Source organism: Helianthus annuus, chromosome 15 (genome assembly GCF_002127325.2).
Source record: "Helianthus annuus cultivar XRQ/B chromosome 15, HanXRQr2.0-SUNRISE, whole genome shotgun sequence".
Taxonomy (NCBI): Eukaryota; Viridiplantae; Streptophyta; class Magnoliopsida; order Asterales; family Asteraceae; genus Helianthus; species Helianthus annuus.
In genome coordinates, this window is record NC_035447.2 from 119,744,750 (window position 1) to 119,760,302 (window position 15,553).

Here is a 15,553-nt window from a genome sequence, read left to right on the forward strand (position 1 = left end):
ACGGGGTTATAACCTAATATCGAAATAAAGAAAATACATTTTATTACCATGTATTTTTTTTCTAAAACTAACTACTTCACAATAACTTGCATAAATAAGCATTTAAGGCACAAATTGTTATCATAATAAAACACTCATATATAATATTCAGTATTCACTCACATAATAAGATGACAACACAATATTAAAATATTTCTAGAAAGTGTCTCGGGTCAAGTAGACCCACATCACCTTAATTTGTTACCACCAATGTGTGAAATTCGGGTTAACCATGGATTGGATTAGATAACCATGGGTTAAGCAAAGAGAGTGCACCACCACATAAGAAGGTTATCTACAGTCCCAGAAAACACCAAAATTATTAAAACAATCTCTCTAACCCCCATCCCCTTTTCCCCTTTCCATCTATGGACCACTAGACCATTTTCACTATTCCATCTTAATTGTTCATGGACATACCCTCCCCACCCACCACCACCATCACCACCACAACCACCACCCCCACCACCACAACCACCAAAAACCTTGACCCGGATGATCGGATTCAACCCACCCATATCCCAAAACACCTCCCACCACCCTTCACAAATGGTGTACTCAAGAGGCACAAGCCACACCACCACCACCACCACACCCCAGTTGTGGTGACTTATAAAGAATGTTTAAAAAACCACGCCGCATCCATGGGCGGACACGCCCTAGACGGATGCGGCGAATTCATGCCTTCACCGATGTCGAGTCCCACGGACCCGACATCGATAAAATGCGCAGCATGCGGCTGCCACCGCAACTTTCACCGCCGCGACCCTGATGGATCATTTCCAACCAACCCACCTATACAACATGTCATCGAATACCAACCCCACCACCGCCACCACCCACCACCACCACCTCACCCGATCTCCGTCGCCGGAGTTCAAGAATCCAGCCTAAGTCCGGCAGACTCCCCATCTCCACCACCGATCTCCTCCTCATACTACCCATCTGCCCCCCACATGCTCTTAGCTCTGAGCTCCGGCTTACCGGCCCCACCGCCGGAACTACCCATCTCCGGCGGATCAAACTCCGCCGGAAAAAAAAGATTCCGTACAAAATTCACACAAGATCAGAAAGAAAAGATGCATGAATTAGCCGAGCGGGTAGGGTGGAAGATGCAGAAGAAAGACGAGGATTTAATCATCGGATTTTGCAACGAAATCGGGGTCGAAAAGGGAGTTTTCAAGGTATGGATGCATAACAACAAGATGACGTTTGGGAAGAAAGATGTTAGTCAGCATATAGACAGTGGATCTTCTGGTGGTGGTGGTGTTGATTTTATGACAAATAGCAACCACCAACACCACCACCACCAAGACCACCACCACCAGCAGCAGCCGCAGCAAAACGACAGCGTTAGCAGTGGCGGTGGTAATGTTACCGGCACTAATGGGTCATCGTCATCTTCTTAAGTAATTAATCTTTTATGGATAATAATGAATACTTATTTTAATTAATAGATAGAGCAAGAGAGAAGAAGAACAAGAATATGAAAATGAGGCTGTCGTTTTTTTTTTTTTTTTTTTTTTTTTTTTTTTTTATAATTAAGATTAGTTTACTTATATTAGAATCTTTGGTTGATTAGTAAATTAGTTAATCCTTGTTTTAATCCAAATAAGGAAAGTTCTAGCTGAAGTAGGATTTTATCCCAATGATATTATATTAAATTAATCGCTTTTTAAATTAATTAATATTGTTTAATCATCTGAGTTGTTTTGGGATCCTGAGTATTAAATTCGTTTTGACTTGTTTATTATTATATTTGGTTTGATTATTGTGAGAAGGGTTTCATATGATTCATAATAATTTAGTCATAACATGATGTTTGTATCTAAAACTAGTTGATGCCCCGCCCGCGTTGCGGGGCGATAGCCGAATAATTCTCAACCAATTAAAAAAACAGTATTATAGTTTTGTTAGGAAAAAAAAAAACGATGACAAGACCGTAGTTCTGAGCTCAGGGCAAAACTATAGTTTGTCAGGATTAATGAGCGAATGTTAGGCAGCTCCTTGACATGGAAAAAAATTTAATCCAGTCAACCAATTAAAAAACACTTTTATAGTTTTGCTAAAAAAAAACTAAAACGATAGCAATACTGTAATTTGAAGTGAGGGCAAAGTTGTATTTGTTGACTTGGGTAAAATCGTAATTTGCCAAAAGTTAAAGTGATGGTAATGCTATAAATTTGAATCGGAGACAAAATCGTAATATAACTATGCACTAAAGATAAAATCGTAATTTTAAGCTGGGGACAAAACTATATTTTTAATTTAAACTCGGGCAAAATCAAAATTTTGAAATGATGGCAAAATCGTAATTTGAATTGGGGGGCGAAAGCATAGTTTTATTTTGAAGCAGTCGAAAACATAAATTTAAACTTAATGCGAAATCATATTTTTTGAAAAGGGCGAAAATGCAAAGTCGTCATTTTTAGTTTGGGCAAAAGCAAAAATTTATTTTTAACCGGGGCCAAAATTGTAGTTGTAATATGGGGAAAATAATAATTTTGAACCGAGGGCAAAATCGTAATTTTGGGCGAGGGACAAAAACGTAATTTCTTTTGAAGTGGGGGCGAAAATATAATTTTATTTTAACCTAAGGACGAAATCGTAATTTTAAAGCGAATATAAAATTTTTAAACCGAGGGCAAAATCGTAATTTTGAGCGAGGGACAAAAACGTAATTTTATTTTGAAGTGGGGGCGAAAATATAATTTTATTTTAAATTAAGGACGAAATCGTATTTTTAAAGCGAATATAAAATAATAAAGCCGTTGGTCCAATAGGGGAGTGCCACACAGCTGTGTGGCACTATTCCCCCAATCTTCCTTGTAATTTTATTTTGAAGTGGGGGCGAAAATATAATTTTATTTTAAATTAAGGACGAAATCGTAATTTTAAAGCGAATATAAAATAATAAAGCCGTTGGTCCAATAGGGGAGTGCGACACAGCTGTGTGGCACTATTCCCCCAATCTTCCTTTTGTTATAGTAGAGAATTCTAAACGAAAATTAACTTGATTCATAAAAATATCATTTGAATGTAAATCGAGTCATGTTTGACTTCGTTTAATTTAAATGGAACTCAAGCTTGAGCTTTGTTGTTTCAGATCATATGTGATATGGCCTGTTTTCCGGATCAAACTCGGTTCGTGAGTGATTTTTAGCCAAGTTGTGTGTATTAGGGATGAATATTTGATACTTAGTACCGGTACCAAACAGGTGTATTCGGTACTGGTACTACTTTTCTCTGTTTTTTGGTACCGGTATTTTTGGTACCGAACGGGTACCGTAGTCATCCCTAGTGTGTATATAGATATAAAATCAAAGTAATGGTCATGTTTTTTTCTTTTGAACATTGTGCCACTAGTGGAACTACCCGATCATATCCATTTCCACTAGGCATAATGGCTATACATCAATTTAGGAAACCCAATAAATATGGGAAAAAACCTCCTTGTGAGAATCGAACCCAAGACCTAAAGTCTTATCTCATCTCCAAAATACCACTAGGCTATAAAGCCATGGTAGTAATGGTCATGTTTAAGCTTATAAGTTTATCAAATTGATGTGTGAAGCTTAAATTTAACCTCATTTATTAATTGAGTTTTAGTTTTGGGTTTGCTAGTCTAGTTGGACTTATTAGAGTTTTTTTATTTTAACGGTCAAGAATATCACGTGTAAACCCATCCTGTTCGGGTTATGTTTAAGGTCAACTCATCGACTGTCATGAGACCGTGCCCCTTGATGTGCGGGAGCCAGATTAAATCCATAAACCCTTGCAACCGTCATGGTCGAACAGGGGATTAAAGCCCTGAGTCGCTCCTAGAAATGGCAAAAATACCCGAGCCCGACGAGTATACCCGAAACCCGACACAAATGGGACGGGTATACCCGATACCCGACGGGTATTGGGCCGGGTATGGGATTAGTTTTAAAAATTTTCGCGGGTATGGGTCGGGTATGGGATTAGGTGATACCCGACCCGATTACCGAAACCACATACCCGTTTACCCGATCATATACCCGATTTTTTTTTTAATTTATACTTTTATTTTCCATCAATCCTTGTCTATTACTGATTTATTTTTGTATGTTCATGATGTGAAAAAATAAATTTTCTTTTAGTATATGCATTTGATAATAGTATTTTTATTTTGTATGTTAATTTATGCATGTGAGTGTATAAGTATTATAAAGTTGTTATTAATTTATGATAAAACTTATATGTATGTAATGCATATTTTTAATTTATAACAGTTTTTGTATAAATAAAATAATATAATAATTACAATAGTAAAAAAATGTATTTAGGAATCCCAACGTATATCTTTTAACAAACTAATGGGTAAACCCGATACCCGTGGGTATACCCGATACCCGACGGGTAATTACCCGACAAATACCTGACGGGTATTGGGTCGGGTATGGGACGCGATTTTATAACCGGGTACGGGTATGGAATTACCAATACCCGACCTGAACCCGACCCATTGCCATCCCTAATCGCTCCTTTACCCTGATGTCCATCAAAAATAACCCAAACAAGAATTAAATCTAGTTCACTGAAGAGGGTATGCTAATTAACCGGTGAACCAAATTCCTAGGACGACTTATTAGAGCTTTTAAAATTCAAGTTGGACTTACTAAAGCTTTTAACATTCAACAAGCTTTTAACCATTAGTTTTTGAGTTGATTCCAGTTCTTGACAATTTCTCGATCTTAACTAGTTGATGAACGTTTACCCAAAGGGGAATTCAAACTACGATTTCACACCGTTTGTATAATGAATGTCTTAATCATACTATTTTTATTATTATTGTTAATGTTCGCAATTCTGTATAAATTTGGGAAATTTCAAAAATATGCATCATTTGTTCCATACATGCTACCAATTTTCCGAGAATCCGAGCTATTATTATTATTTTTTTCAAAAATATTTTGTTTCTTTAACTGAGTTTATTGTGGATACATGTCTACCACTTCAATGTTTTTTCCCCTTGCAATCTGGCCTACACATTAATTATTTAAACAACCAAGTATCATTCATTGATTATTGTAGTCCAAGTGTGGCAAATAGGACGTCTAACTATGAAGCTCCCTGACCACCATTTCCTGTTACAATATATATACAAAAAATAAGATGAAAGAAGTGGTCAACACTTAAGGGTGTGTACGGTTAAGTTGGGTTTTTGGGAATAATAAAAATCGAAACCGAAATGTTGGTTTTCGGTTTTTGAAAGCCGTTTGGTTTTGATTTTTTCGGTTTTTACACTGGCTCGGTTCGTTTATTTAGGTTTTTAGAACTAAATTATGTAAGATTCAAAAAATAAAAAAAAAGTATAATTTAAAATTTAATAATTTTTCTGATATATTTACATTTAAGTTATTATTTTTAACCTATTTAATTAATATTGTTCTCATAAACATAAATTTCTAATCTATTTTTACGTTTTTTCCAAAGTTTTTATTAAGACGTTTTCTTTTATAACACTTTGAAGATTATTTAAAATTTGTATTAAATTTTATTATTTCTTGTAGGCAATGAATAAATCATTTCAATTACAAATAAACATGTTAATGTTTTTATTATAAATACTTAAGATTCAAGAGTAAAATTATTAATTTCTATTACTATGGGTTAAACACTTAAACAACGTAAACTCAAACATAAAAATATATGGATTAAGCCTACTATTATAACTTATCGGTTCGGTTTGGTTTGGTTTTTTTCTGTTATTGAAAATGGTTGTTCGAAAACCGAACCGAAATTTTCGGTTATTAAAATAAAAACCGAACCGTCAGTTTTTGTTTCGGTTCAATTTTCTCGGTTATTTTAGTTACAGTTCAGTTAGTTAGTTCAGTTTTCTGCTCACACCTAGATCACGTGTAGTTCACTTGACCAAGTTAGGACAATGAGGATAAACTTGTAATACTTATCCATTGTTTACTTTTTCCCATCATTTTCTTAAACGTAAATAACTTTTAAATACACCATTACTTTTTAAAAATATCTTGTAAAATTTAGAATTTTTTTTTTTTATAATTTGAAATTTTGAATAGAGTATTGTGTGCTGAACTTAGTATGTATAACAATGTGTTAAAAGAGTTTTTCTAAAGGTGCGTCAAAATATAAACGGTCTGTTAGTTACGTGTGTTATCGTTGCCAACATGTGGTGTGTTCGGGCAGGCTCTTAGTCTTCTTGTAACAATGAAGATGCAATATGTTGTACCCAATCACCTGGTTTACCAGCTTCTTGATCACACTAATTCGAAGTTCCATTTGTTGTATGTGAATCATCCTCCAACCAATAAAACATAATTACACAGCACTTTTAGGAAATTAAAAAACAAACATGTGTACATAGCTTTGCATTCACTTCTATGTATAATCATAGTTGTAGTTGCATCTTGGTATATGTTACCGTTGAAATCTTCCCACATGCTAAACTGGCACATGAGCTTATACATGTAACATACCTCATGATTGTCCATTGCTAACAATGTATTTAGGTTAGTTTTGCCATTTCAATCCAAATATATATATATATATATATATATATATATATATATATATATATATATATATATATATATATATATATATATATATATATATATATTTTATTTAGGGTCCTGAGATTTCATTTTTGTTATCATTTTCATTAAATGACAAACTCAGTTAAAATATATCGTTAACTCCTATGAACGATTTTGACAATTCTCAAACCTCAGGGACGATTTTGGCACTTTATCATTTAATCATTTATTCTTTTGTTTTTTTTTATCTTTATATAAAAAATAATTATAAATAAAATATATATACATATACATACATTTATATATTTACACACTTATTTTATAAATTTTCTTTTTTTACATTTAAATAAAAAAACAATAATAAATTAATGATGTTTGCTACGACAGAAGAGACATGTTGTACTGATGTTTAGTACGACGGGTCGACGAGAAGAGATGAGGTACGATGGTCGAGATAGAGAGGGTGGTTGTGGTGATGGAGGTGGAGTTGGAGAAGAGAGAATGATAGAAGAGAAAGAGTGTATATGGTGTGTGTATATAATGACGGAGCTTGAACGAAAACTCAGTAGGGGCCAGACCCCTAAAATCCAAATCGGTGACCGGACTCTTAAAAAATCCAATATTTTACACTAGAAAAAAATTCAGAAATTTTCGATAGAATTATCACTTCGAGCAAAAAATCGGTGGGGTCGGGCTACACCCTGGCCCCAATAAAGCTTCGCCAATGTGTGTGTATATATCAATTATAAATGTGTGTATATGTATATGGTTAATTTATCGTTTTTTATTTTAAAGGTAAAAAAGAAAACTAAAAAAATAAGTGTGTATAATGTGTGTATGTGTATATATTATATTTATAATTATTTTTTATTTAAAGATAAAAAGGAACATTAAAAAAAGTAAAAGAATAAATGAGTAAATTGCCAAAATCATCCCTAAGGTTTGGGAATTGACGAAACCGTCCACGACTTAACAATACATTTTAGCTGTATTAGCGATTTGGATGAAAATGACAACAGGAATAAAACCTTAAGGACCCAGATACAAAAAGTTTCATTTTTAAACTGAAGTGACAACACTGATCTAAATTACTCAAAGACCATTTTGGCATTTTACTCTAAAAACATAATCAAGACATACGAACATGTCATGCTAAGGTGGTTTGATAATTGCTACTGCTAAAAGCTCTACCAATCTCTTCTTATAATTAATTCTGCAGAGAAATGTATAAATTGGAATAACAATGAATGAATCAAGTTAGAATAATTTGTAAAGAGAAGTCGGTTTGGTTTTTTTAGACACCCACCAATCTTAGTCCTAAATCTACACCTATTGTCCTTTCAAAATGATGGTATAGAACAAAAGAAACACAAGATCTAAAGAACAACAATTAGATAAAATTATGGATATTCTCAGACGAGCAGGGATCTCGGCAAAGAAAGAGGCACCGGTTAATTTTCTTACAGACCCGTCGGAGGGGAGATCCACCCTACACCCGGCTGACGTGCTAGTTTTTGGTTGGGAGGGCGGGAAACATGCTTGTGTCGATCTCACAGGTGTATCCCCCTAGCCGGATTCCGGGAAAATGGGTTTATGGCGGGGCAAACGGTACTGAAAGCAGAGTCAAAGAAGGTGGAAAAGCACATGAAAGCTTGTGAGGATAATCAGCACGCCTTTGTCCCCCTGGCGTTTGACACGTTCGGCTCCTTGGCGCCGAAGGCAGTTCGGTTCTTGTCTAGAGTCCAGCGTGTGGTCCACAACAACTTTTCGACCCCTCAGGGGCGAAGCTTTGTTTTTAATAGATTAGGGTTTTCTATTCAGAAAGGGATGGCAGCGCAGTTTGTTGCTCGTCTACCTGCTATCCTTATGTAATTTGCCCTGATGATTGGAATGAAATATATGTTAACTTTGGTAAAAAAAAAATTATTAAACAAAACTCACAGAAAAAAAACTACAAATGTACACTAACAAAGACTGACGAACACCTGCAGATTATCAATATGATACTCTTCTAACGATCACCAGATCTACACAGATCTGTTATAACGATCTACCAAATGAACATGAACAAACTTAACAAAGTAGAGAGAGAAACAAGTTGTGTGTGACAGTGTTAAAGAGAGAATGATAATATCTCTGAGATCAAACCCTAACACATCTATACCTTATAATAAAACAAAACAAACTTATGCCATTTGTCCTATTCTTAAAAACTTTATTGCCACGTGGCATTTGATTGTATGTATGAATATTCATTTGAGCGGCAATGTATTGTATGTGTGCTGATCCTAAATCCCGCTTTTCACTTTCATTTTAACGCTGAATAATGAAAGTTTCCATCCTTCTCTCATATTTCCTCAAATAACTCTACCAGAAGTTTTTAATTCCATCTTTCTCTATAATCATCTTCCAAAATATGAATGAGTTTCCATGTTTAATGATGATTGGTTGCATAAACCCTAAATCTATAAATCCATACGTATTATGCCGTTTCTTTACATCGATTCGGTTGTTAATCGATTTATCAATCATCCTCTGTATCTTCAAATCGATTTGGCTGTCAATCGATTTGTCAAGCATTATTTAAGGTACGATTTTAACAGTTATTTAATCAGGTTTGTAAATCTGTTAGAACCCAAATTTTCGAATATTCAATCACTCTGTTCTGCAATCAGAGGAGTAGACATTATTGAGTTCATAATCAGAGACAAATCATACCCTTATTATCAAGAAATGAATTAATTCTTGCTTTATAACATTCCGACAAACTGTTAGGGTTTGTTACTTTTGTTGTGGATCATTTTTATTTTTGTAAGATTACTCATTGTTTTATTTTTCCATTGGCTTTTTTTCTTGTTCTGATTTGTTTTAGGATTTGTTATATTGCGATTAAACATTGGTAAAAGGTCGATGGATTTTTTTGTTAACTGTTGTTTATGCTTAATCTTTTTTATGAAATCCCTCTTTTCCAATAATTTTTGAAAATTTATCGAGCCTTTATAACTTCTTATTTTTTTTCATTTTCTTTCATTAATTCTATAAATCTTATGATTGCTTGAAATATCTATCTTTAGCTACTGGATTAATGCTTACTAACATCAGTGTGTAAGGGTCAGTTTCAATTCAATTAATATGTCAAATCGTTATTGGTATAAAGATAAAGAGTGAAGGAGCTTGTGCATTGTTTGGAAAATGGATGAATGTGAGTGGGTTAAAGAAATGATGCCATCAGATGAAGTCTTTATATTCTTATTTGTTTATGCAGTTATTGAATCATTTGAAAGTACCTGCATCTAGAACATCAACTTTCCAAATGTTAGGCATCTACGGGACTCACTTGGTCACACTCCATTATAGGTTTGGTTGCCATCAAGCTATATTTTTAGCATCATCATTTATTTCTGTTGATCAAAGGAGAAGCTTGATGAAATGACAATTATCTTGCTTTTTATTAATTAGAGACTTAGGGTGACTTTTAACCCATTTGAATCACTCATATTTACAAGTTTCCGTTTTAGCAATTTTTTATTTATACTTTCTATATTACAACTCATACACCAAAACGTGCATATTATATGTTTCTAGGAGAAAGATTGGACTTTGCTACTTTGGTTTAGTATCTTAAATTGTAGATACTCGGATGACTTGAAGATATGAAGGTCGACAAGGTTTGTGTTTATATACTTAGGATGTTAATTGCTAATATTAACCCTTTCAAACTATATGTTGTTAATTTAGTTAAAATGGTTGTGCTCTTTATCTCCACCTTAACAAACATGTAAGAGGATATAGAGCTTGAAGTAACTAATTGATAATTGTTATGCATCAAGACAGGAACAATGTTTCTATTTATTTGTTGAATGATAAAAATATTTGAACTCCCTTGAAAAAGTACGTGGTGGAGAGGTGAGACATTCGTCATTAGATAAAGACTCAATACTATTGAACACAGTTGTCTAGATTGTTCTATAATCTAATTAGATCATGCCAATGAATAACTATAATCTTTGCACTTTGATTAGGTAGTTAATAATCTTTGCACTATATTCTTTGCCAATGAGGTAGTGGTGGAGTGGTTGGTGAAAAACACAATATATAGTTATTTTTGTTTGAAGGTAAGTGAATACGGGTATGTGGCTCAGGTAAGTTTTTAATATTTATGGCTAAGTTGGGAAATGGTTATCATTTGATGGCACATTTTAGTGAATTGCTTTGTCATTACTTAATCATAACTAAAATGAAACTTGCTTGCTTAGCCTATTAACTCTAGGAGTAGATGTCAATCATGGGAGCACCACTTAAATTCCAATAAAAAAATTAAGTGTGTTAAATACAGTTATACAAACCGTATAATAATAATAATCAAATGTTTTTGAATAAAATGGTTTTGGAGTCGAGCGGGATAATAACCATATGAGATCTTTCAATCAAGGAAGCACCACTGGTAGTAATAAAGGGAGGTGTTTGGCCATCATATTTACAATTACTGGTAGTAATAAAGGGAGATGTGCTTGAATGTATTTTTCCTTACTGGATCTGATGTGGTTAAAATTTATGTGAATTTGTGGCTAATTTTTTGTACATGTTTTGCAGCGGTTCATGTTACTGATTAATGTGGAAACAAGCTCCTAGGATAAAGTCCCTGATTGAATCCAACGACTATATACTATTTGGCATTTTTCATCTGTTTCAATTAGGTATATATATTATATAAATTGTGTTTTTACAGTTCTGTCTTCATATCTATTACTAATTGGTATATTTTCAAGTTAGTTAGATGCACTTGAAAACTTATTGAATTAATTTTTTTTCATTTAATTTTGATTAAATATGAACAAATTCAAAGTATTTTCACTTGGTGTGGTTTCCATGTTACAAGATTAAACTGATTAGATTAGAGCTTGGATTTTATTGCTTACGGATGAAATTGTAGGTTGCACTTTCTTCAGCCGCATTGAACCAAACTGATAACTGGTAGTGGTACCTGTTTGGGGCTGCAAATAGCTCACAAGAGCATATTAAAGCTGCTGTTAGCATATTCGGAGGAGATGTGTTTTGAGTTTTAATGGTCAAATAGTTGTCTATTTGGAATTAAAATTGGTGAGAGCATAGAAAAAGATAAACATGTGTATGTAACTGTATAACATTGTAACACTATAACATTCTGAGATAAAACGAAAACTAAAAATTTTATCTCAAATTTGAGTTTTGACTTTTGAAAACATGCCTTTGAATTTTGAATGTTTGAACTTTAAATTTGTAATTGAACTTTGTTTTCAATGTGTCTACACAAGGAAATATTTATGCTCTTCGGCTTAAAAGGCTCTTGAACCGGCCAATGAGGTAGTGGTGGAGTGGTTGTTGAAAGACTTGGTGTTTCTTGTGACCCAGGTTCGACTCTCACTCTCCCCATTATTTCTCACGGCATCCAGGTGAAGGGCGAATACGAGTGGCGCAGGTTCGTCTTGGATGGGAGGCGAGGTTTTACCAATTATTCCACTTTCGTGTCTTCAGGCGGGTGGAGCTCGGGTTTCCGTGCATCTGGGAGAGCCAAGGGGCTGGCGCCGGTCGAGTAGTCGACCTTGGCCACAGCGCCCGGTGTCACGGTGGTTCACACGTCGTTCCTTGCCATTAAAAAAGGCTCTTGAACCAAATTTTAAATATAACTAGCAATTAAACCCGCGCGTTGCAGTGGCGAGGAATGTAGTTGGTTTCGGTGCATCCGTTAAAGCCAAACTAAGAATATAATCATAAGAGTGTTCTCATCGGAATCTCTATCCATGTTTTTATGTCCTAGATATGTTTTGTCCACTATTTTTTGGGTGTTGTTAGATAACAAAACAGAAAATCCACACTTAATTAATTCTTTTGATATCCGTTTGTGTAGATCAGTTACTTCTTTTGTCAATAGATAAATCTTTAACAGATTTATAATAATCGAAAATCGTTAATGGATTTTTGCCTTTTGAAAACATATCTTTTTATTTTATTTAATGACATAGTTGGAACCTTGGGCTATAGAACCCGTAATCGCTTATTTCAATATCTGTGATCTTACTTGGTATATGGTTTGATTCGAAACTCAACAAACTTTAGATGCCTTACCTTATTTTAGCTTAATTTTTTAAAGTTAGATTGAATCTAACTTCGTTTGATACATTACGTACCCACGGGTAGAGAGATGGATTTCCTTACTTGAACGTTTATTTCTTTCAAAGGATTATTTCAAGAATTTTAAGTTATATATTTGTGTGTTAAGCCACCCGCGAAACTCGCGGGGTCTTAGGCTAGTACACCTATTTATATGGTCCGATGACCCGGACTCACAAATGCACAGACTTTTTAGAAATTTTTTTCTTTGAAAGGGAACACATTTAAAAAAGTTTAACATCCATAGAATAAAAAGTAGTTTTTTCAATCTATGCTAAACAATTTATATCCCCTTTTTTCATTAGAATACCTAATAAAAATACATTTTTCAGGTTTACCGCTAAATTTATCATGTTTATTGAACACGGTACTAAAACATAGACACCTAAACACTTTTAAATGTTTAAGGAAGGAAACAAAACCATACAACAGCTCATAAGGGGTTCTACCACTCATCATAGAAGAAGGTGTCCTATTAGTTAAATAGAAAGCACTTAGAATACAATCAACCAAAATTTTGAAAGGCAATTTACTTTGAAACAACAGAGCCCTAGAAACATTCAGATGATGCCTATGTTTCCTCTCTGCAATACCATTTTGTTAAGGAATATGTGCAAGTAGTTTGATGAATTATACCTTTTACATTACAAAATTCTATCATTTGTTTGTTAACAAATTCAATACCATTGTCACTTCTAAAGACCTTATTAGTTTTTTAAATTGATTTTGTATGATATTTTTATATTCCATTATATTTGAAAACATTTCACTTTTTCTTTTTATCAAACACACACAGACAACCCTAGAATAGTCATCAATTAAAGTGAGAAAATATTTAAAACCTTCTCTATTTTGAATCCTATAATGACCCCTGATGACGTGGGTACTCGAAGATCCTAGTCAGCAAAACCAAGGTCAATAACAATCGCAAGAAAACAATAAAGAATGCTAAACATAAACTGAAAGTAAGAAGCTGAAAGTCAAAGCTCCCGACAGGAAGCTGATACACCAACGGCTGGTGACAGGGAGCTAAGGTTACTGTACAACCTTGGAACTTGAACCCAACAAGTCAAACTGATTAGACTTCTCCCTAAAGCACATAAAGGTGTCCTTGAGACACATAAACCTGAAACATACCTAAATACGCAAGGCTAACCCTACTAGCAATGTCAAGGGAGGATAAGCTTACCAAAACTAGAAGGTACCAGCTGGCACAAGGCTCCCTTGGGTAGAGCAATCTGCCTATAATAGGAGAGTCTTGTTCAGCTCAAAGTAAGTTCACTTCTCTCATTCTCACTCTAAACTCTTATCCTTTCACTTTGCTTAGACTCTTAAGAACCATTCACTGATTCTCACGCTGGAGTCCAAACGCGGGAGGCCACCTCTTGCGTTAAAACTAACGGTGTTCTTTGATTCCAGATTCCGACCAAGGAACTACCTTTTGGAGTTGATCTTGGATCTTCCCCCATACTCTTGTTGCTTTAAAAAATGGCGCCCACCGTGGGGCTGTGCTACTTAGAACAATATTTTCTGGTAGTCCAGCCCTGTTCCTAAGTTACCTTATTTTATGGCCGGAAAGGATCATCATCCGAAGGAAATTTCGAGCAGTTCCCTGCCTCCGTCTAGCTCTTTGGCTACTCCCAAAGTTGGCAGCTGCTCCACCAATGTGACAACTGTTAAATTTGCATGCATCCGTACAATTATTAAATGATGATTAGTGCTTAATTATTGTGCTGATTTACAATTTATGACTTGAATTGCTTTCTGATTACTGCATTATACTTACATGTGCATCACATACTGCAAATGACACATCATTGACTGCATGCAAACATATTGACATAAATGATGCACAAAGCACAGTTAACAGACAAACCTGGAAAATGCTGACGGAGTTCAGTACATAGACAGACGTTGTTTTGAGACACAGTATGAATAGAAAACAAGTATGACACTAGTATAGTGTGTAGGGAAGTAAGGGTCATTGATGTGTGTAAATGCAACATATAAATTACATCAAATGAGGCATAAAACTAACCCTTTTTAAGTACTAATGTTGGAAAAAGAGTGTTTTTGTCTTCCTTTTGTATTTTCAGGATTAAATGAGCTCAAATTCACAAAAGAAACAAAAAGACAGCTAAATCTAACATAAATACAAGAAAAGGAACATAAGTGGACTGCCCGACCTCTCAACGGCATCCTCCCAAGCAAAATAGAGAAGGCAGAAGACTGAACACGCCCCGTGCTCAGCCAGCACGGGGCCGTGCCCAAGAAGAAGCAGAAAAGACAAACCTATAGAAGCTTCTATTGCCCACCACGGGGCCGTGTCCAGCGGACACGAGGGCGTGGCGAAAGTACAGCAGGCGCATTAATTGTAATTGCGAATTACAATTAATGAAGAGAGAGAGTGTCAGACAGGCACGAGGGCGTGTCCAGCGGATACGGGGCCGTGCCCAGCCTTCTTTTCAGCCTATAAATAGGAGTGCTTGGCTTCATTTCAACTCATCCCTTGGCACACCACCTCTCTCACACTTCATCCACCACCCACCACCATCACAACACCATCATCCACCACCATTATCCATTGTCCATCATAGAGTGTGTGAGTCGTCTCGGGATCCAAGATTGATCGTAAGAGTTCTTGACAATCAAGGCCATGTTTGCCTAAGTCTCTTACATCACTTGGTGAAGACAAGTGTTTAGTATAATACTTTTTATTTTTAATCTTTTGCACTTTTTATTTGGTTTTGTATTAATGAATTTAATAACTAGTTACTTATGTTGAAGGTGATCTTTCCTTATCGTTTGTCCGTGGTGTCTTGGCATTA

The 15,553-nt window shown here is 34.9% G+C and overlaps 1 protein-coding gene across 1 annotated transcript; it reads left to right on the plus strand.

Moving 5' to 3' along the window:
• The first annotated feature begins 219 nt into the window (after positions 1-219).
• Positions 220-2,604, plus strand: LOC110912343 (zinc-finger homeodomain protein 10). Its single transcript, XM_022157038.2, has one exon. It carries the CDS (start codon positions 450-452, stop codon positions 1,446-1,448), a length of 999 nt encoding a protein of 332 aa, XP_022012730.1. The 5' UTR covers positions 220-449; the 3' UTR covers positions 1,449-2,604.
• The last annotated feature ends 12,949 nt before the right edge of the window (positions 2,605-15,553 follow it).

Coding starts and splice junctions, on each gene's coding strand:
- LOC110912343 (XM_022157038.2), top strand. CDS start 450: ATGGACATACCCTCCCCACCCACCACCACCATCACCACCACAACCACC.